The 19,217-nt window shown below is 32.9% G+C and overlaps 3 protein-coding genes across 6 annotated transcripts; 2 read left to right on the top strand and 1 right to left on the bottom strand.

The window, feature by feature from the left end:
* The first annotated feature begins 1,652 nt into the window (after nt 1-1,652).
* On the top strand, nt 1,653-3,036 carry LOC103853933 (protein COLD-REGULATED 15B, chloroplastic). The gene is made up of 2 exons (XM_033283985.1): nt 1,653-2,128; nt 2,482-3,036. Exons 1-2 carry the CDS (start codon nt 1,914-1,916, stop codon nt 2,843-2,845), a joined length of 579 nt encoding a protein of 192 aa, XP_033139876.1. The 5' UTR covers nt 1,653-1,913; the 3' UTR covers nt 2,846-3,036.
* Nucleotides 3,037-5,500: 2,464 nt separating this feature from the next.
* On the top strand, nt 5,501-9,560 carry LOC103853936 (ACT domain-containing protein ACR5). 4 transcript variants are annotated; one of them, XM_033283946.1, is made up of 7 exons: nt 6,745-6,878; nt 6,971-7,069; nt 7,337-7,455; nt 7,524-7,706; nt 7,798-8,526; nt 8,597-8,972; nt 9,402-9,560. In XM_033283946.1, exons 1-6 carry the CDS (start codon nt 6,758-6,760, stop codon nt 8,927-8,929), a joined length of 1,584 nt encoding a protein of 527 aa, XP_033139837.1. In that variant the 5' UTR covers nt 6,745-6,757; the 3' UTR covers nt 8,930-8,972; nt 9,402-9,560. The 4 variants fall into 4 exon arrangements, with proteins under 4 accessions (XP_018512160.2, XP_033139837.1, XP_009129076.2 ...); XM_018656644.2 differs by lacking the exons at nt 6,745-6,878; nt 9,402-9,560 and adding an exon at nt 5,501-5,537 and having other exon boundaries at nt 8,597-9,131; XM_009130828.3 differs by lacking the exon at nt 9,402-9,560 and having other exon boundaries at nt 8,597-9,131.
* A 1,478-nt stretch (nt 9,561-11,038) lies between these two features.
* Nucleotides 11,039-18,926, bottom strand: LOC103853937 (agamous-like MADS-box protein AGL3). Its single transcript, XM_009130830.3, has 9 exons — nt 17,539-18,926; nt 16,738-16,819; nt 16,551-16,612; nt 16,367-16,466; nt 16,225-16,266; nt 16,117-16,158; nt 15,821-16,026; nt 12,211-15,718; nt 11,039-11,971 (listed from the first exon to the last, which is right to left on the bottom strand). The coding sequence occupies exons 1-8, from the start codon at nt 17,721-17,723 to the stop codon at nt 15,628-15,630; spliced, it is 810 nt and encodes a 269-aa protein (XP_009129078.1). The 5' UTR covers nt 17,724-18,926; the 3' UTR covers nt 11,039-11,971; nt 12,211-15,627.
* Between the last annotated feature and the right edge of the window lie 291 nt (nt 18,927-19,217).

Genomic DNA, 19,217 nt, shown 5'->3' with positions numbered 1-19,217 from the left:
TTAGTGACAGGTGTCACCATAACGCGATGTCTCTGTCTCTGTCTCTGTCTCTCTCTCATCTCTCATCTCTCATCTATCTCTCTTTCTCTCCCGAAAGGACTGATTCTGTTTGATTTCGAAACTTCCACCACCGGAATCGCCGCCATCTCAGTCGCTTCACCCTCCTCCGTCCCGACCTTCCTCCCCAACGCCTCCTCCGTCCCGATCAATCTCTGAAGCTCTTGATATCCTCTTCTCAGGGGCACGCGTTGAGCTGAGCACGGACTGGTTTGTTCTCTTATTACAAAGCAATAAATATTTTTTGTCAGATCATCTTTAAGTTTTGTAATGATCGTTTCTTATCAAACCTCAAGGTGAATTGTGGAGCCGACCTTGCTATTTTGTTTGTTTGGTGTGGTAGTTAAATCAATTAACGCATTGTCTCTACCCACTTGGGCTGTTCATGTTTCCAGCGTTGTCGAATGGTTCCTCTCCCTTCTTCCTTGATTTAATTGATTCAACTCTCATCTTAGAAAAGTTTTGAACTTCTGATCTATAGTGATGCAAGATAGTAGTTTCTGTTGTGGGTTTCTCGAGTTCTTGATATCTGTTCAGAAAGAAAGGGTTATGAGTCATGTAAAGGTCTCTCATGGGAAATGGTTGACTTTAGAAGAGAGTTTTGTTGAATCTAAGAAGCAAATATGTCTTTGTAAGAATATTGATATGCAAAAAAAAAAAAGAATATTGATATGCAAACTGTTTGGTATACTTCTGGTTCATATGAGATTAAAGATGTGTTGATTTTGTTTTGATAGGCAGAGAGATGTACGTACGGGGAGAGGATTCTAGGATCAAGGTCTGAGTATTTGCAGAGCAATGCAAGACTAGGAACAAACTCAAGGTTGTTTTGTTTCCTTTTCTTCACCGGGTGAGCTTGTCTTCTCTTGTCTCTTTCTGTTTGAGACTTTCTCAGACCAGCCATTAATTAAAACTAGTTCGTGTTTTGCTTCAAACAATCAGGGACACTTGGCTAGAATCTCTGAACCAGTTAGAGGTAAGCTCTCATACAAGCCTCCCATCTATGATATCAATGCGCCAGACTTGTACATTCCCTTTATGGCATTTGGTACGTACGTTGTTCTTGCTGGTCTTTCACTGGGACTTAATGGAAAGTAAGTTCTTGTGACCCTATGCATCTCTCTCAGCGTTTTGAGTCTTAGGGGTTCAGTGATTGATGGACACTGAAGATTTTTAACCTGAATTCATGTAGGTCTTCTTATTGGTACTTTGTAGCAGAAGTTTGAACATTATTGACATTGTATGTGGTAAAGATTCATGTTTTATAAACAATTTTCATCTCATGGCATCTTCTTCCCAAAATAATTTTTTTTTAAACTCTTAATTAAGAACCTTGCAATGGAGCATAAAAATATTTGGGTTTCTTAATGTTGTCTCTTAATTCACTTTTAATACTTAAAAATATTAAAAAGAGCTTAAGAGTTCCTAAGTGTCTCTTAGGGATAATGATGCTCTTATGTTACTCTTTTTATTTATAATGTTTTTATATTAGGAGAAATTGAGAGAGTAGCATGCGACCTGCATGATCCTTCTTTATACGCATCATTTGCATTTCTCCTCTCTCCCAAAAAATCGACCTTCTAAAAAACACAACATTTTCGGGTGCAAGCATGTCAATGGGCCTACGTGTTTTCTCGTGTACCAAAAGCCAATCCACGTGACGAAACAAAGAACTAACATAAAAGATGGCAGTGATTCTAATTGGTTAGAAACTAATCCACGTTAGCCTCTGAGCTTCCTTATAAGATTCTCGATTGTCCCATTTAATAACAATTTAACTCCTCGCTTTAGATTCGTTTTACTCTCAAACACACAGAATTTTCCACCTATTAAGAGACCAAAGGTAAGAGATTCTCATGTCGATGTCTATTTCTGGAGCTATGCTTAGTGGGGTGGGCTCTTCGTTATTGATCAACGGAAGCAAGAGAAGCGGCGGCGTAGGCGGTGGATCTATGAGTGTTGGCCGGAAGAATGCGACCATTACACCGCAGAGAAACAAGTCATGGGTCCTAGCCGCCGTGAAAGGTGATGGAAAATCAAAGAACGACCCCAAATGGCTAGATGATGCCTCGTAAGTCTATTATATTTGCTTGGAGATACTTTAGATACGACGAATATTATTGGATATGGAGTGACTTGAAACTCTCGTATATATACCATAACATGATAAAATTGTAGATGATAAAAATTCTGAATCATTTGGTGAATACTATATAATACTACCAAAAAGATATTTTTTTATGAGAGAAATTAAACACATTATGATGCATTGACATGCTTTCACGTCATTCTTAGTTAGTTATTTAGAAGTCAACAAATTAAGTAAAGAAAAATATACTCATGGTGAAGTTTTTATAACCTATATATAAGTATCGATTTTGTTCATTATAATAGTTTTGTTAAATTGTCGCACATAAATATTAGACAGAAAGCTGGCGAGTTCGTGAAGGACATGGGGAGTGAAGTGGGGCACGTGACTGCTCAGAAAGGACAAGAAGTTAAAGATCATATAGAGAGTGCAAGAAACTATATTGTTGAGAAAGCTGGTGAAGCGATGGACACGGTGGCTGAAAATGCTAAGAAAGCTTCTGAGTTTGTGACGGATAAAGGCAAAGAGACCAAGGAAGAAACTGTTTTAATAACTGAAAAGGCTAAAGATTTCATTGTTGAAAAAGCTGGTGAAGCCAAAGATTCGGCGACGGATATGCGCAAGAAAACGGCTAAGTACGTTGGAGATAAAGCAGCAGAGGCTAAAGAAGCTATATTTCCTCCAAAAACCGAAGAATAGAATATTGTATATATGGGACCTTAAATAGCTAAACATATAAAGAACTTTGAGGCAGTAATCTCAAAAGTATTTTTTACTTTGTGAGAATATAGTATGTTTATTTTGTGAGAATAAACTGATACATACAATAAGTACTGATATAGACTTATAGTCAGTGGCTAATCATTCAAATTAAGTGCTGATCTTTAATCTTACAAACTATGACATTTACTGAGTTAAAGAAATACAATGGTTTCAATCTTGCCAAGGTGCATGTGTCTCAAACCATTAGATTACCATATATTTAGAGAGTTTCAATCTTGCGAAGGTGCATGTGTCTCAAACCACTAGACCACCATTGATTTAGAGACTATGTTCTGAAGTGCTATTTTGATTTTTTTTTTAAATTGTAAATATTATATATCAGTATATCACTTAATTGTTCTAAACTGTAATTAACTTTCGATGTGGTATGATGCGTGCTAAACATATTTCAACGACGTCAAAGAATAAAAGTTCGTTTCCGATGAGACATACAGACACCAACAAACAAATTATAAGAGATTATTCAAGTCAATCTGGTCTTAGATTTTTTACCGATTCATAGGGTTTGAAATGCCAGATTAAGAAGTTCAAAAATCAATGCAAATGGTTTCCTACACCTTTATTTGGGGTGTAACTTGTTAAACATGGCAAAATATTTACACCAGAAAAAAAATTGTCGAAAGATATTAAACATAGAGAAAACCCATAATATACCACATACAGATTTTAGCTCAGCAAATATCACTTCTCTTACGTTGAGTTGCTCATGGAATCAAGTTTAAAGTTCTTTTAAATATATCACCAAAAAGGTTTTCAACATTTTAGAACAATTCTTACAACTACTAAGGATTCTTCAGAAAATTAACCCTTTTAGTCGGGTATTGTTTCTATCTTATAAAAAGTGTTATTCATTTAAAATAGAGTACTAAGTATATATTTTTATAAATGATTTTTTTTGGTCAAAATATTTTTATAAATGATTATTTGTTATGCTTTAAAGGAGAGAACTGAAGGGAAAAGAGCATGAGCAATGGAGAATAGCATGCGGCCGGCATGGTCCCTTCTTCTACGCATTTATTTTTTTGTTTAGCACGCTTTTAGTTTTTTTTTCATATTCTATTATTAACCTTTTTAATAGAAAACACTAATCAAACTCTACTAGTGCTTTCCTGTTATAAATTAATTTCTTAGAATATGTTTATTGGAGGCATTTCGACGGATTTGCGTGTGGGACTATGATATCTCAGTCATCCAATTTTTTTGTGTGGATACAGCTTTTCAACTTAATTTTCTTGATCTTGAACACATTTTATAAGCATCTTACTATTCTATATATAGTATAAAAATGAATTAAAATATATTAGTATTATTACTTGAGTTCATTTATAAATCATTTGATGATCTATCAAATTAAGGTGTTCACGAATTTACATTGACACGAATAACGATGATTAAAAAATAGGGATGGTAATAAAATCCACCAATTTGATTGAGAGTGGCATGTTAAATATCTCTCCTTAGATTCTGGTCCTTGTTAACTGCATATTTGTTCATGTTTTCTTTTTGCCGGTATGGTTGGACTCCATTCAGTTCCAAAATCTTTGGAGTGCATGAACAACACATGATACATTCGGCCAATTCAAGATAATCCCGGGGAAGGAGTTAATCAAAATCAATCATACACTCTTTCCGTAAGATTGATACTTTAGAATGTGCACACAGATTAATAAAAATTAAACACATACTTTTACTTATTATTATTTTTGGTTTTGTTTTTAGTTTTATTTTTCAATAAATTTCAACCTTTCATATTTTTAGATTTATATTTAAATTATAAAGTAAAATGCACTAACTAAAGTCAAAACATCAATCTTTCAAATACAAATATAAAATATAGAACATTCGTTTTTTCAAATACATAGAGAGTACAAAAGAACCATACATATGGTGGTTCAAAAAAGTTCCAGTCAATTGGATAATAACCTAAGTTTTTGGTTTTAATTTTTGAATTTTTAAAATTTGCTAATTTTAATTTTTAAATGACTATATTTGTGCTAATTTTGGGGTTTTCTATTTTACATTTTGGTTATTTTAAACTAAATTTGTTTTCTTTTGTTGTTTTAGTGTATTTCTCATCTTTACTTATCAACTAAGAATTTATTTTAATGTAACAAGTTAATATTTTATTAAATCCTTGTCATGGAATAATTAATATACGATTTCCATCTTTTAGTATTTGTACTAATATCCCTATGCATGCACGCCACTAAAATAATCAGTTTTAGTCATCATTCAAACCCTAATTTAATCTTCCAAAAATGTAACTTATTCAAAATCTCATCAGTGTGTCCCAATCGAGATCCCAGGAAAAAATATGAGTAATTTGCTACCCAAACAAGAGAAATGTCATAATCTCGAAATCTACCACCCATTAAAGAAAGAATCTTCTGAACCGACCGGTTTACAAATCTAGTCTTTCCCTGAAAACGAAGGGCGGCTGCTAACATACGTCAAGTATATTTATGAGTAGACCTCATTGCCTCCTCCTCATCACAATCACAAACTTAACAGAAAATAAATTGATTTTTTGCAGGTTTTGAAAAACATAAATTGATTTTTTTGCATGTTTTGAGGAGAATCCGTGTCAGATACAGATCACAGTGTCAAAGTAATTTACGTTGTTAGTATATTTGGAAGGTGTGTAATGACAAACTCTTTAACAGAAAAATCTTATTTCCTATTGACATTTTCCAACACACATTTTTTTTGAAGCAAAATGTTGGAAGAAGGCTAATGAAAAAGAGGAAGCAAATGAAGATCATGACGACCCTCCTACTACAGAGGTTGAGACAGTGTCCCCTTGGATACCCCGAATCTCTATCTGTCAAATTGATGCGTCATAGATCGATAATAGAAGTGTCAATGGCTTAGGGTGGAGTCTTAAGGATCAAATAGATTCTGAATATTTTGGATTACGGGCATCAGCATGAGCCTCTCAACTTTGCATGCTGAGATGGAAAGTTTACTTTAGACATCATTATGTATGAGATACATGAGGATAACCTCGATACATTCGAGACTGACTGCTCGGATCTAGTGGACATGACTACAAACTCGGTACATTGGCCGACATTCGCGACAGAGATCAAGGTGTTCCAAAGATTAAATGAGGATTTCGAGAATGTGAATATATCTCATATTTTTCGAAGTATGAATAGTCAGGCGGACGCGTTAGAAAAAGAAACAAGGACAAAATGCTATATTTTTTCTCATATAGATCAAACCCGATCAGATGGAAGTGCTCCTTGGAGAATCAGTTCTTCTGACCACCATTTGATTTAACTTAAATGAAAGCTAACAAAAAAACTATACTTTTGGTGGTTAAAAAAGTTTTTGTGACTTGATTATGTCCGAATCTTTTGGTTTTAATTTTTTTATTATTTCAAACAGGTTATTATATAGACTATATTTATGCTATTTTGGGAGGTTTCTATTTTACATTTGTGACTATTTAAAACTAAATTTGTTTTCTTTGGTAGTGTTTTAATGTATTTCTCATCTTTATATATCAATTAAGATTTTCGTTTAATGTGAAAATTTAATATTTTATTAAATCCTTGTCTCTGACAAAAAATGAAATTAAATCCTTGTCATGTAATAATTATTATAAGATTTTCATCTTTAAGTATTTGTACTACTATCCATGTGCCACCAAAATAATGAGATTTAGTCATCATTCAAACCCTAATTAACCCCAATTTGCCACCCAACTAAGAGAAAAGTCATTATCTCGAAATCTACCACTATTAAAGAAAGAATCTCCTAAACCGACCGGTTTACCATTCTAACCTTCTCCTGAAAACGAAGGGCGGCTGGCCAAGTGTATTTATGAGTAGACTCCCCCCTCATTGCCTCCTCATCACATTCACAAACTTAACAGAAAATAAATTGATTTTTTTTTTGCAGGTTTTGAGGAGAATCTGTGTCAGACACAGAGCACAGTGTCAAAGTAATTTAACCCGTTTTAGATTAAAATTAAAATTAATAATCTCTTTCTCTATATATAAATTTAACAAACTTTATACTCTCTGGCAATTACAGTTGCGATCGTCTTCGTCTTCGTCTTCTTCCTCCTCCAGATACATCGATCGATCATCCATTTCCCTCTTTTGATTCCTTCTTCTAACGAATCAGATATGGGTTCGTCACTTCTCTCTGTTTCTCCTTTCCGATTTCGATTTGATGATTGATTGATTGATTGATCTAATTAGGGCTCTGATGATTAGTTTCCCTATCTGGGTTTTGTTCAATTTTAGGTCTTTTCATCATAGGTTCGATAAATTTTAGGTTTTTTCATTATGGGTTTGTTAAATTTTAGGTCTTTCTAACATGGGTTCGTTTATAATCCTGTTCTAGGGTTTAGTCTCTGTTTGGTTTCATGATCGATGATTTGATTGTTATTTTCAGATGTCTGTTTGAGCTATTCGTACCATATGGATGATGAGATTGCTAAGTTTATCAGAAGAGTGAATCCTCCAAGGGTTGTGATCGATAACGAAGTCTGCAAGAACGTTACTGTCATTAAGGTAACTTTTCTGAGATTGGGTTTTGATTTTAAGGTAAAGAAAACGTTTTGATTTGTGGGTTTTATTAGGTGGATAGTGCGAATAAACATGGGATTCTTCTGGAAGTTGTTCAAGTCTTGACTGATCTTAACCTCACCATCAAGAAAGCTTACATCTCCTCTGATGGTGGCTGGTTCATGGATGTCTTCAACGTTACTGACCAAGACGGGAACAAAGTTACTGATGAAATCGTTCTTGGATACATCCGTAAAGTTAGTGATTAGACCTCTCTTGTTTGTTTCTATTCTGTTAGGTTTATGATATGATTATTAACTCTCGTTGTGGTGGTGTGTTTGTTTGCAGTCTCTTGGCCCTGATGACTCTTCTTGCTACAGCCCTAGATCAACCATTGGTGTTAAACAATCTGTCGATTTCACTGTCATTGAGCTAACCGGAACCGACAGACCCGGTTTGTTGTCTGAGCTATGCGCTGTGCTAACGGACCTTCAATGCAACGTGGTCAACGCTGAGATCTGGACGCATAGAGCAAAAGCAGCGGCGGTTTTACAAGTGACTGACGAGGAAACCTGCTCTGCAGTCACTGATCCGGAGAGGCTGTCACAGATTAGGAAGCTTCTCGGTTACGTGCTTACAGGTGGAAGCAGGAGCAGAAGGTCCTGTGAACCCAAAACCACGGTTTCTTCTTCTCTTGATGAGACTTACGCGGATCGTAAGCTTCATCAGCTGATGTTTGCTGATAGAGATTATGATGAGTGGGAGAATAATGTTGGTGATGATGAGGATAAGAGTGGGAGAGTAGTTCCAGATGTGGATGTCTCCAACTTGCATGATTTGGATTACTCTGTTGTGATGATCAGATGTAAAGATAGACCAAAGCTTCTCTTTGATACCGTCTTCACTTTGACGGATATGAATTATGTGGTTTCACATGCCAGCATTGATGCTGAAGGCCCTGAAGCTTATCAGGAATATTACATAAGACATACAGATGGATCTCCTGTGAAGTCTGAGGCAGAGAGACAGAGAGTGATCAAATGTCTTAAAGCAGCTATTCAAAGAAGAGTCTCTGAGGTAAACATTGTTGTCATTTCTTTAAAGAATGTTGTGTCTTGTGGCTTAACGTTTGGTTCAATGTTTATAGGGCTTGAAGCTTGAGCTTTGCACTTCAGATAGAGTAGGGTTACTCTCTGATGTGACTCGGATTTTCCGTGAGAATAGTCTTACAGTTACGAGAGCAGAAGTGAAAACAAAAGGAGGGAAAGCTCTCAACACATTCTATGTGAAGGATGCTTCTGGTTATCAAGTTGATGCTAAGACCATAGATGCAATTAGGCAGGTCATTGGTCAGACAATACTTCAAGTGAAAGGTGGAAACACAGAGGTGAAACCGAGTTCTCAAGAATCACAAACCGGGTTTCTCTTTGGTGTTTTCAAGTCGAGATCTTTCGTCAATTTCGGGTTGATCAGGTCTTGAACTTCTTGAAGGAAGTGTTCCTTTTATCTGTAAATGGCAGTTGGTAGCAGTGGTGGTACACACTGTGAATATGTAGATGAAGAAGCTCGTTTAGGACATCAATGTTTAGGGCTTTTTAGTATACTCTTGTGTAGAATCTCTGGTTTTACATTTGTGGATGTATATATAAAAATTGGATTTTATTGATTGTTGTGTTCGATTATTTTCCATAACTGCTGGTTTTAGTAAATCTAGATTTGCCTTGACTAGTAGCTCTTGAAACATCTTATTCAAAAGGCGTTAGTAAATAAATCTCCCTTGTGGAAGCACCGTAGCCTACTGGTTAAGCTTTAAAAGCTTCTACACCGAGGTCTAGGATTCGAATTCCAAACTATGCAATTTATTGCAGATTTCAAGAAATCCAGGTTTCAAGTCTCGGAGAGAGCGATTTATTCTTGAAGGAAGTGTTCCTTTTATCTGTAAATGGCAGTTGGTAGCAGTGGTGGTACACACTGTGAATATGTAGATGAAGAAGCTCGTTTAGGACATCAATGTTTAGGGCTTTTTAGTATACTCTTATGTAGAATCTCTGGTTTTACATTTGTGGATGTATATATAAAAATTGGATTTTATTGATTGTTGTGTTCGATTATTTTCCATAACTGCTGGTTTTAGTAAATCTAGATTTGCCTTGACTAGTAGCTCTTGAAACATCTTATTCAAAAGGCGTTAGTAAATAAATCTCCCTTGTGGAAGCACCGTAGCCTACTGGTTAAGCTTTAAAAGCTTCTACACCGAGGTCTAGGATTCGAATTCCAAACTATGCAATTTATTGCAGATTTCAAGAAATCCAGGTTTCAAGTCTCGGAGAGAGCGATTTATTAAACAATTATGCAGATTACAGAGGATAGGCTTCCAATAGATCTTCAACATGGTGCAAATTCCGATTTATTAAACAATTATGCAGACTACAGAGGATAGGCTTCCAATAGATCTTCAACATGGTGCAAATAAATCTGGCCATACGTAAATCTTCATAGGACGGCTCAGATGATGCAGTTAGGCGTAAATCTTCATAAGGCAGATAGTATTGTCGGTTGTCGAATCATTTATATAATCGTTCCTATATCATAATTGTAAGATCATAATAAAGCAGCGTTAAAAAAAAAAATTATCCCTCTGTTATACAACATATGATATTTTAGATTTATGCATAACTATTAAAAAGTTATTTTATTATTTTTTTGCATAGAATATCACTAAAATATAGATTAACAATTATTTTTACTAATTATAAAATAGACTACAAAATACTATCGGGTAGATAACTTTGAAGAAAATTTAAAGTTGCAATGAAAATATCTTGCAAAACATTCAAAACCCTAACATACATTACAGAAAACGGAGAGTGCCAGCAAATATCGATGACATATATTATAATACAAAGTGCTAGACTTTTGGGAAAAAGTTCAAAACCAAAATTGTGTCATGAACCTTGCGGATTGGTGCGCCACAGCTTTGACTATGACTTTTATCCACGTGTCACTCGTTGTACCCATAAGTTTTTAACGATTTTATGAAAAATAAATGAGAAAAACTTTGCACCTCATCTACCTACATATATTTTGGACATATATGATAATACCATCGATATTTTCTTAAAATAATACAACCGGTTCCAATACCAAAAAGGGACACCAAATCTGAAAGGGCTCTACAAATCTGAGCCGGACTTGAAGAAAGCTAGAGAAATACTAGAAAACAACAAAACCAACCAAACTAGAGACTAGAATTAGTAAGAAACCAAAGAGACAATAAGTATTACTTAGATTATTTCCAATGTATTTTGTTATATTCTCTTCTAAAATAAAGAATTTCTATAACAAAGATGGAGCTTGCTTTAATGTATTACCATATGATAGCTATCTTCAAAATATAGATTAAAAAATAAAAATTACTGTTTTTTTTCTATATTTAAGAAAAAAAAAATTTTATTTTAGAGCATCTCCAATATACACCTCTGTAATTTCCTATAAACTAGAAATCTCTATTATAAAGGTGAAAATGCTCCAATATATGCATCTATAATAGAGTTCTTATATTTTAGAGGAAAATATAGAGGAAAATTACTTTTTGCCTCTATATTTAAAGGTAAAGATAACATATATCTATATTTTCCCTTATAAATAGAGGAACTCTATTATAGATGCATACATTGAAGCATTTTCACCTTTATAACAGAATTTTTTTATTTTTTAAAAAAAAATATAGAGAAAAATAGAGGTAGATTAGAATAGCAATGAAGTAAAAGTGACTCTAAATACTATAATAGAAGCAAAAATAGCAATGGGTTGGAAGGATCAACACAAAAGGAGAAACAAATGTGCCAACTGCCAATGGCCCAATATTGATACATCATACATCTATGTCAATTAGGATCGTGGAAAAGTAGGATTTTGGTCCATTTTCTAGTAAATAGTCAAATGATGTAATAGTATAAATCATATTTTTACCTGTTAAAATTTTATGTGGTTTCCTTAATTATATTCACTATGAATAGAATATCTAAGTAAAAGGTAGTTTACCTATCAAATTGTTCATATTTTTGTAAAGTCAGACATAAACACTTAATAGAAGTATAACTAGTCTATAAATATAAACCAAAAAGAAACAAAATTTTGGGTTACGGAACTCTCAAACTATTTATTAACGGAGTTAGGTAATTCATCTAACTAGGAGTAATAAATAAAAAAGACAAAACAATTTTTCATTGCAATAAATTCCCTTTTTTGTATATTCATTTTTATTACTAGTACATAAAATATGTATGAACTAAGGAAATAACTAAACCATTCGGAGTCACACGATGTCTCCTCGTCTCTCAAATATTAGTACTCAGTCAAGATTCTCCAAAATTTGCTTAGAAACTCGAAAATTTGTTTTGGTGTATCTGTTCTATACTTCTATTTAATATTTATAATCATGAAAATATTAACTCTCAGTTCTTCTTTACCCTTACTAATCGTAGTCTAATTAATTATTTCTTTTAATCAATATACGATACTTCTTCCGTTTCAAAATAGATGATATTATTCCTTATTGTATAAAGATTAAAAATTTTACTTTTCTCTAAAAAATAGTTTTAAAAATATAATTTAAAAATCATCTAACTAATTACAGAAATGACTACAACTTCTAATTGGTTACAAAGTTTTTGATAAAGTTAAAAATAACATAAAAATATCAAAACATCATCTATTTTGAAAAATAAAAATTTTCTAAAACATCATCTATTATGAAACGGAGAGAATAATACTAAAAAAGTATATAGAAATTCCCACGCCTCTTAAGTTGCACCTCTCTCAAAGAGTTTCTTGTTACAATTCCTCTATAATCATTACATTACAACTCAAAGATGTTTTGCAGTCTCCTCCTAGAGTATTGAACTTATCTTGTAAAATGTAGTAGTAAACCTAATTTTCGAACCCCAAGAAAAAAACATTAATATAGCACTCAACTATATAAATCCCATGAACGAACTCTGCTTTCATATGGAAATTTAGAAGATAAATTAAAACTATTAAAAGATACTAAAAGATGGGGTTTCTTGGTTTGGTTGGTACGACAATTGCCGTCTGTACCATTGTGAGTACAGCAGTATCTGCCGTTGGTGTTGTGGCTACCACCGTAGCCGTTGTCGCAACCGTCACTGCCGCTGTCACGGACGTCGCCGTTGCTGCAGAAAAGAATAAGGAAAGGAAGGATTGCTGATCTCCAAACGAAATTGGGATTTGTATACATGTCTCGAGTTAATTCTACATTTCTACCTTTTTTTTGTTCCCTTATAAAATGTTCTAAGTATTTCATTTCTTTTAATTTTATTAATAAACCCATGCTTAAATTTAGTTGTTGTTATATTGTGTTCATTCGTACTGCAGTAATTTTCTATTGTTAGTTTAATAACTTTTGCGGCGTCATACGCAAACTGTCATATGAACTCGTTATTTTTATTGACAAGTTAATAAACTAGTCCAACTATAAATCCCCATTGCTCATGCCTTAATAATTTTGCTAATGACTGTAAGTAGTCTGTTTATTTATTGAGTATTTTTGCTAATGACGGTAAGTAGTCTGTTTCTTTTATGAGAACTAAGTAGTAGTCTGTTGACACAAATCTTTTAAAAATGCTTATGACCGGTACGACGATTGATATATGATATAAGATTAACTAATGATTAGGTTAAAAGAAAAATAACAATTAAGACAGTATATACGTACGAGTTGACAGTTAAAATCAAACATTTTATAAACTGTTCAACCATATTTTTTCTTATAGCTTACAGGTTGAAAGCGTCTTAGAGTTCAACTGTTCAACACAAGAACAAATATTAAAGTCTTTACATTCTTTTCTTTTTGTACAGAGCAGTCGTACTAGGCCAAGAGCTTTTTTGAAGTGAATTAGTTTCTCTGATTTGTATTTAAAATCTTACCTTAGGTTTCTTGAGCTGACAAAAGTTCGTCAACGGATGAACTTGTTCATGAGGCCTTGAGTTTCTCTCTGTTTGTCTCATCTACAGCTATTTAACATGACAAAACATATAGTTGTTTTTTTTTGAACGAGTAACAAAAACATATAGTTGCTAGAGATTCAGCAATATTAAGCGTGCCCAGCTTGAGTGGAGTATGACCCAAAATTATGAAGCGATTCAAAATACCTACTAAATATGAAACCAGGATAAAACAGACAAACAAAAAGAAAAACTAAAACACAAGTGACAATATAGAGCGGAATACAACCCAAAACAGAATCTTTAGGCCCAATTACCCTCGAAACCCCAAAGATCTGTTCTTGTTTCGATTGTTCATTGATGAAGGATCTAAATGGTTACCTTCTAATTGGAGGTTTAAATGCAACTTTTGCATAACTATATATAATAAGTTACGTGTATTACCTTGCCCTATGGATGTTTTTGTGACATGGAAAAGAGTGATATTGTCATCTTGAATACAATTTGTTAAGGCCCATTGACAATCTTAACTTTTCTCCCACTCTTAGCTTGTGCAGCTTAACTATTCCTACCTTCCTCTGCGTTTTGACTCTTACTATGCTTCAAATCACTTTCTAGAACCAGAAGCACTTCCTTCATCTAATGATTTGCTCGAAGATGATCTTCCTTTGAATATGTCCTTATCTTATTCATCCAATACCCTGCTGGTTCCCCCATTTTGATATCCTTCTCTATCAGTGCTTTCTGCTCTGTTCTTTGAGTTTTTGGTTGTGTTTTAAATACTATTTTGTGTGTTTAGGTTTTGGTTGGAAATATTTCTTGAAGGTGCTTCCCATGAAAATAAATAACAACCCCTTAAAAATTGTGATAAGTAAAAACCGAAATTGCAACTGAAATATTATAATCTGTATGTGTTCTACGAGGCTTCACAGCATTTTCATAGATTTGTAAGCTGCTTTTATGGTCCATGGATCTTATTATAATCTGAATCTTGCTTGATAATCCTCAGGTGACAGGAAAGTCTTTCTAGGCGACCAAATTATCAAGTATACATTTTTCTTTCTTCTTCGTTAGAGTTAAGAGGCAGAAGTAATGGCCATATTTTCAAATTTGTAAAATTTTGATAAGTAGTAATGATAAGAGTTTTTGTTTGCCGTGACGATGGACCTTCTTTTGTCTGAACCAATGACATGAAAATGCGTTCAAAAACACAAATAATCATCTTGATTTCCAAATTGTTAATGGTTACATTACATTTTAGTTCTTTATTGTATAATTATGTTTTGCTTCACTCTAACTTCTTCGAATAAATTATTTGTTATGAAGTGGTATGTAACTTAAGTAAAAATATGCTATAGAAGTATGTTATTTTATTAATTTATAAAATACTAATTTAAAGCAATATTTTAAAATAGCATGAGAAAAATTACTAACAAATAATTTTGTTATCAAACAAAATTCAACAAAATCTATAATAAATTACAAAACATAACCAGTAAGACACTAAAAATTAAATAATATTTCAATCAAGAAGATAGAATTATGATCGGAAACAAATATATAATAACACATTATTTCATGTTAAATTAGAAAATTAATTACTATTTATGATATTATTAAAATATTTCTATAGTATTTTAAAATAGATTGATTATTTTATCAAATTTTATTATATTTTAACTGATTTAGCTTGAAGTTAGACCAATTTATTTTCATGAATAATTAATAAGTGTAATTGTTTTTTTTTAACTTGAAACTAAATAAATATAGTAGTACGTATTTAAAATTTCTATTTTCTTCTTTGAAAAATAGAGAAAAATGAAGATTTTGTTACTTAATTCAAACCGAATATGTTATTAAAAGTTACAATATTATCTCAAAATTCTGTTCATTATTTATTTGTTTATAATATCGTTTTTAATGTATAATTTCTGAAAATACTTCATAAAATTAATATAAATAGGTTTTATTATAACTTCCCGGACCTACCCTAGTAAAAGATAAAAGATAGAGAATTCTCTTACAACTATTATATTGAAAGCTCAAAACTATTGTTATAATAATCTGGAGTGTGACCTTACAGTCCTTGATTATATATAACTGAGTTTGTGAATCATGAACTATGTTTCTCTTGCAAAAACCAAATGACACAAGCAATGATCTCTGATCTATAAAACACACATATGTATACATATATATGTATGATTTTGTTCAGAGCATCCATCCAGGGAAAAATCCATTAATAACATTCTGTGATGTTGTTGCTGAGTTGCTTGCATTTGTCACACCAGGATTGTAATGACTGTTTGATAAAAAAAGAAACACAAATTTTAGGATATATCTTGCTGATCATAGAAGAAAATCAATTCAATGGATCGTTACTATTTTTTTCTATGCTGCATACCTCATCTGCAATGCTACATTGCCGTGTAAAGGCCTGAAGAAACCATTTTCTTGACTCGGAGGGTTTGCTTGATAAGAGCTCATGCCTTGTTGATGTTGTTGTTGTTGTTGTTGTTGGTGATATTGCTGTTGTTGTTGGTGGGAATGTTCTCCAGCAGAAGCAGCTCCCCACATCGATTGAGTAAGGGCTGCATCACTTTCCTCCAACTGAGGTAGCAAGAGAGTGAGAGAGAACCATGTTATAAGAGAACTCAAAGTGATTCAAATTTCTTGCGCTAGAAGATTTTATGGCACTACCTTTCTCCTAAGATCTCTGTTGGTCTCTAATAACATTTCCTCCTGTAAATTGATGAATATGTGAGTGTGTTGTATTGAAATGATAAGACACTGTGACTCTTTATGTACCTTTGTTTTGAGGTCTGATAGTTGATCAAGCATCGCCCCGGCCTGGAAATAAAACAAAGCCAATGTTTGGTAGTGTTGTAAATTCTCTAAGGATCAAAGAATCGAATATAAAATTGTCGATTTGTTGAGATTTTGTATATACCTTTCTTGACCTTATCTGCTTTAGTGATGCATCTACTTGGTGTTCTAGCTGCTCAAGCTCATTCACTCCCATCCCAGCTATCTCCTCACCTAGCAAATGCCTAGAGAGAAAAAAATTCCACAAGACTTATGTGATTGGAGTAGGCATCTAATTTTCAACATGTGTGATGATTCAAGCTATGTACCTTTGTGAATGTTGAAGGCTTTCAACTTTTGATTTGAGCATCAAGTAGTCTTGGTACTTCTCCTGCCATTTAAAAGAAAATTAACTAACGGACAATTTTACAAGTTTGAGTTCAGTCTTTTGATAATTATATATATATAAATATATATATGTATATATATAGAGAGAGAGAGAGAGGGAATATGTACCTGCAAGTCTTTAGCTGATTGATTTGGATCCATAGTTGCATAACTGTGTTTTCTATACTTCTCAACCGTCTTGGTCATACCACTAATTCATACAAATTATTACTGATTTTTTATACATATCAAACTTTGAATTCATTTTGAGTAATATCTTGAAAGGGTAAAACAACAAACCTTTAAAGCATTGTAAAACGTCCATGTTTAAAACCAAGAACATCAAGATCAGTATCAATCTCAGTATTAGTTTGCAAGGGGAAAAGTTTTAAAATTGTTTCAGAAAAAAATATTTGTTAAGCGCAAAAGAAACTTATGAAACTGATTATCATCAGAGTTGTCTCTTTACCTTTAATATAATTATTACAAGTACTTAAGAGATACTAACTTAAAGAAGTAGTCAAAGTATTGTTGTGTTTCTTTACAGCTTTGTATATCCAGAGGTCAATCCTTTGTCTCTTTGGAAAATTGGATCAACCCCTTCAAGATCCAATCTCATATGTAAAAGCTTTCATTATATATATAGTAGTAGCTTCTATAAACAAATCTCATCTACTTTTCTATTCAAACTCTAGCTTTAATCATCATCTTAGACCATCTAAGAACCTGATAGTATGATCATCTTTTTGGTAATTTAATCTCACTTAAGAAGCCAGATTTGTACATAAAACCAAGAAGTCATAAAAGAAATTAAACCCCAATCATCAGCTCTAACAAAATCAAGAAAGACTCAAGCTTTCATATCCTCCCACAATCCTTAAGAATCAAAACCCTAAATATCTGAAAAAAGAGGATTAAAGATTCTATTACCTAGGACTGCTGCAAAACTCGTAGAGCTTGCCACGGTTAGAGAAAATGAGAAGAGCAATCTCAGCATCACAAAGCACAGAAAGCTCATAAGCTTTCTTAAGCAGACCATTCCTTCTCTTTGCAAATGTTACTTGCCTGTTGATCTTGTTCTCTATCCTCTTCAACTCCACTTTTCCTCTTCCCATCCTTGCAACTCTTTCTCTCTCCCCAAGAAACGCACAAGTGATGAACTAAATAAGGTTTATCTATACACACACATAGATAGAGTGCATATATAAGTGAAATGTTTAGTGTAGATATAGTCTCTTAAGGATTCTGGTTTTATATATAGGGCATGAATTGGTTTCCTCTCTTGTCCGGTGACTGGTGGGTGGTGGAGGAGGAGCCGAGGAGGTGATGGTAGTGGTTGTTGTGGTGGTGGACCACCTTGTTCAGGTTCTTCTTTTGTTGGAATGTTTTAAGAGAATAATGTTGTGTTGATTTTTTGTAGATGCTAAGCCATTCTTGGCCAAATAAAAGCTTACACAACTTATTTCAACCCTCATAAACTTTCCTTTTAAAAAAGAACGAAAAATATCATATATTCTACATAAACATGTATCGTGTATATGTCATTATTTTATTCTTACTTCGTTATCAGGGAATACATTTTTAGTTTTATTTCTTTCCTACATCCTTTTTTGGTAGAAAATAAAATTGATTCCTAGTACTTTTCCAAGGAGAGTTAAGATATCTCTCTCTCTTTCTAGTCCAACCAAAATGCTCCAACTTTTCTCTTTCAGCCTCCTCCATACGATTTTAAGATAGATAAATTTCTGCCATATATAGATTACTGTCATCAGATCTAGTCCCTAGTTTTTATTATGCTCAAAAAAGAAATAATTGAAAGATTCTATATATAACCTACAAAGTATGCCTTTAATAGAGCACATTCACAAGTCCAAGTCCTATCTATTAGTATTTTATGGTCTTGTTACTTGCATATTGATATTGTTCATCAAAAGAAAGAAATAAGTAAATTAACGTTTTTTCAGGCATTGACACGTTTAGTTTATGAAAATAAATCTTTAGTGTATATATATTTATGTGTTTGTGAATAAAACTAAGAGGTTGATAGGCTTTAAAGTTTTTTTTTCCGCTTGGCCTCTCTTGCCGACAGGTTCTTTAGTATGACAGCTACTTCACGATCGTTACAAAAAAGTTTGTCGAGTTTAAATGGTTAAAACTTAAATCTGATATAGTACTATCAGCATAAGTAAAGAAGAATATGATATAGTACGACAGTATTTAGTATATTACTGTTAACATTGAACTTTAATATTTGTCTCTCTCTTTTGTTATTTAGAAGGGTTTTACGTACCGTGAAGACATTTAGCTGATTAAAATTTTTATATATATTAGATAGAGGAAAATCGCATAAAAAACCTTGAAAGTGTCACTTACTAGCACTTTAAACCTTGAAGTTTTTTCACTAACACTTTTAACTTTCAAAGTGACATTTTTATCATAAAAAACCTTCAAAGAAGAAAAATGACCTACTGAACAGGTTAAAAACAGTTTTTTTTTTTAAAAATAATTATTTAATTAATAAATAAACAAAATAATAATAAAATCAAAAAATTTAACAAAAAAAACTCATAAATTAAAAAAGTGAAGGAAAATAAATAAAGATTTAGAAA

Source organism: Brassica rapa, chromosome A02 (assembly GCF_000309985.2).
Source record: "Brassica rapa cultivar Chiifu-401-42 chromosome A02, CAAS_Brap_v3.01, whole genome shotgun sequence".
Lineage (NCBI taxonomy): Eukaryota > Viridiplantae > Streptophyta > Magnoliopsida > Brassicales > Brassicaceae > Brassica > Brassica rapa.
Note: the sequence above shows the minus strand (reverse complement) of the source record. Positions and strands in the feature narration are given on the sequence as shown.

What these genes read in the sequence shown, in the direction of transcription:
- LOC103853936 (XM_033283946.1), top strand. Translation starts at nt 6,758, where the DNA reads ATGAGTAGACTCCCCCCTCATTGCCTCCTCATCACATTCACAAACTTA. An exon ending in TTCTAACGAATCAGATATGG is followed by an intron (nt 7,070 to 7,336) that starts GTTCGTCACTTC and finishes TGTTATTTTCAG; the next exon opens with ATGTCTGTTTGAGCTATTCG. An exon ending in AGAACGTTACTGTCATTAAG is followed by an intron (nt 7,456 to 7,523) that starts GTAACTTTTCTG and finishes GGGTTTTATTAG; the next exon opens with GTGGATAGTGCGAATAAACA.
- LOC103853933 (XM_033283985.1), top strand. Translation starts at nt 1,914, where the DNA reads ATGTCGATGTCTATTTCTGGAGCTATGCTTAGTGGGGTGGGCTCTTCG. An exon ending in AAATGGCTAGATGATGCCTC is followed by an intron (nt 2,129 to 2,481) that starts GTAAGTCTATTA and finishes CATAAATATTAG; the next exon opens with ACAGAAAGCTGGCGAGTTCG.
- LOC103853937 (XM_009130830.3), bottom strand. Translation starts at nt 17,723, where the DNA reads ATGGGAAGAGGAAAAGTGGAGTTGAAGAGGATAGAGAACAAGATCAAC. An exon ending in AGCCTTCAACATTCACAAAG is followed by an intron (nt 16,467 to 16,550) that starts GTACATAGCTTG and finishes TTTTCTCTCTAG; the next exon opens with GCATTTGCTAGGTGAGGAGA. An exon ending in TATCAGACCTCAAAACAAAG is followed by an intron (nt 16,159 to 16,224) that starts GTACATAAAGAG and finishes ATCAATTTACAG; the next exon opens with GAGGAAATGTTATTAGAGAC.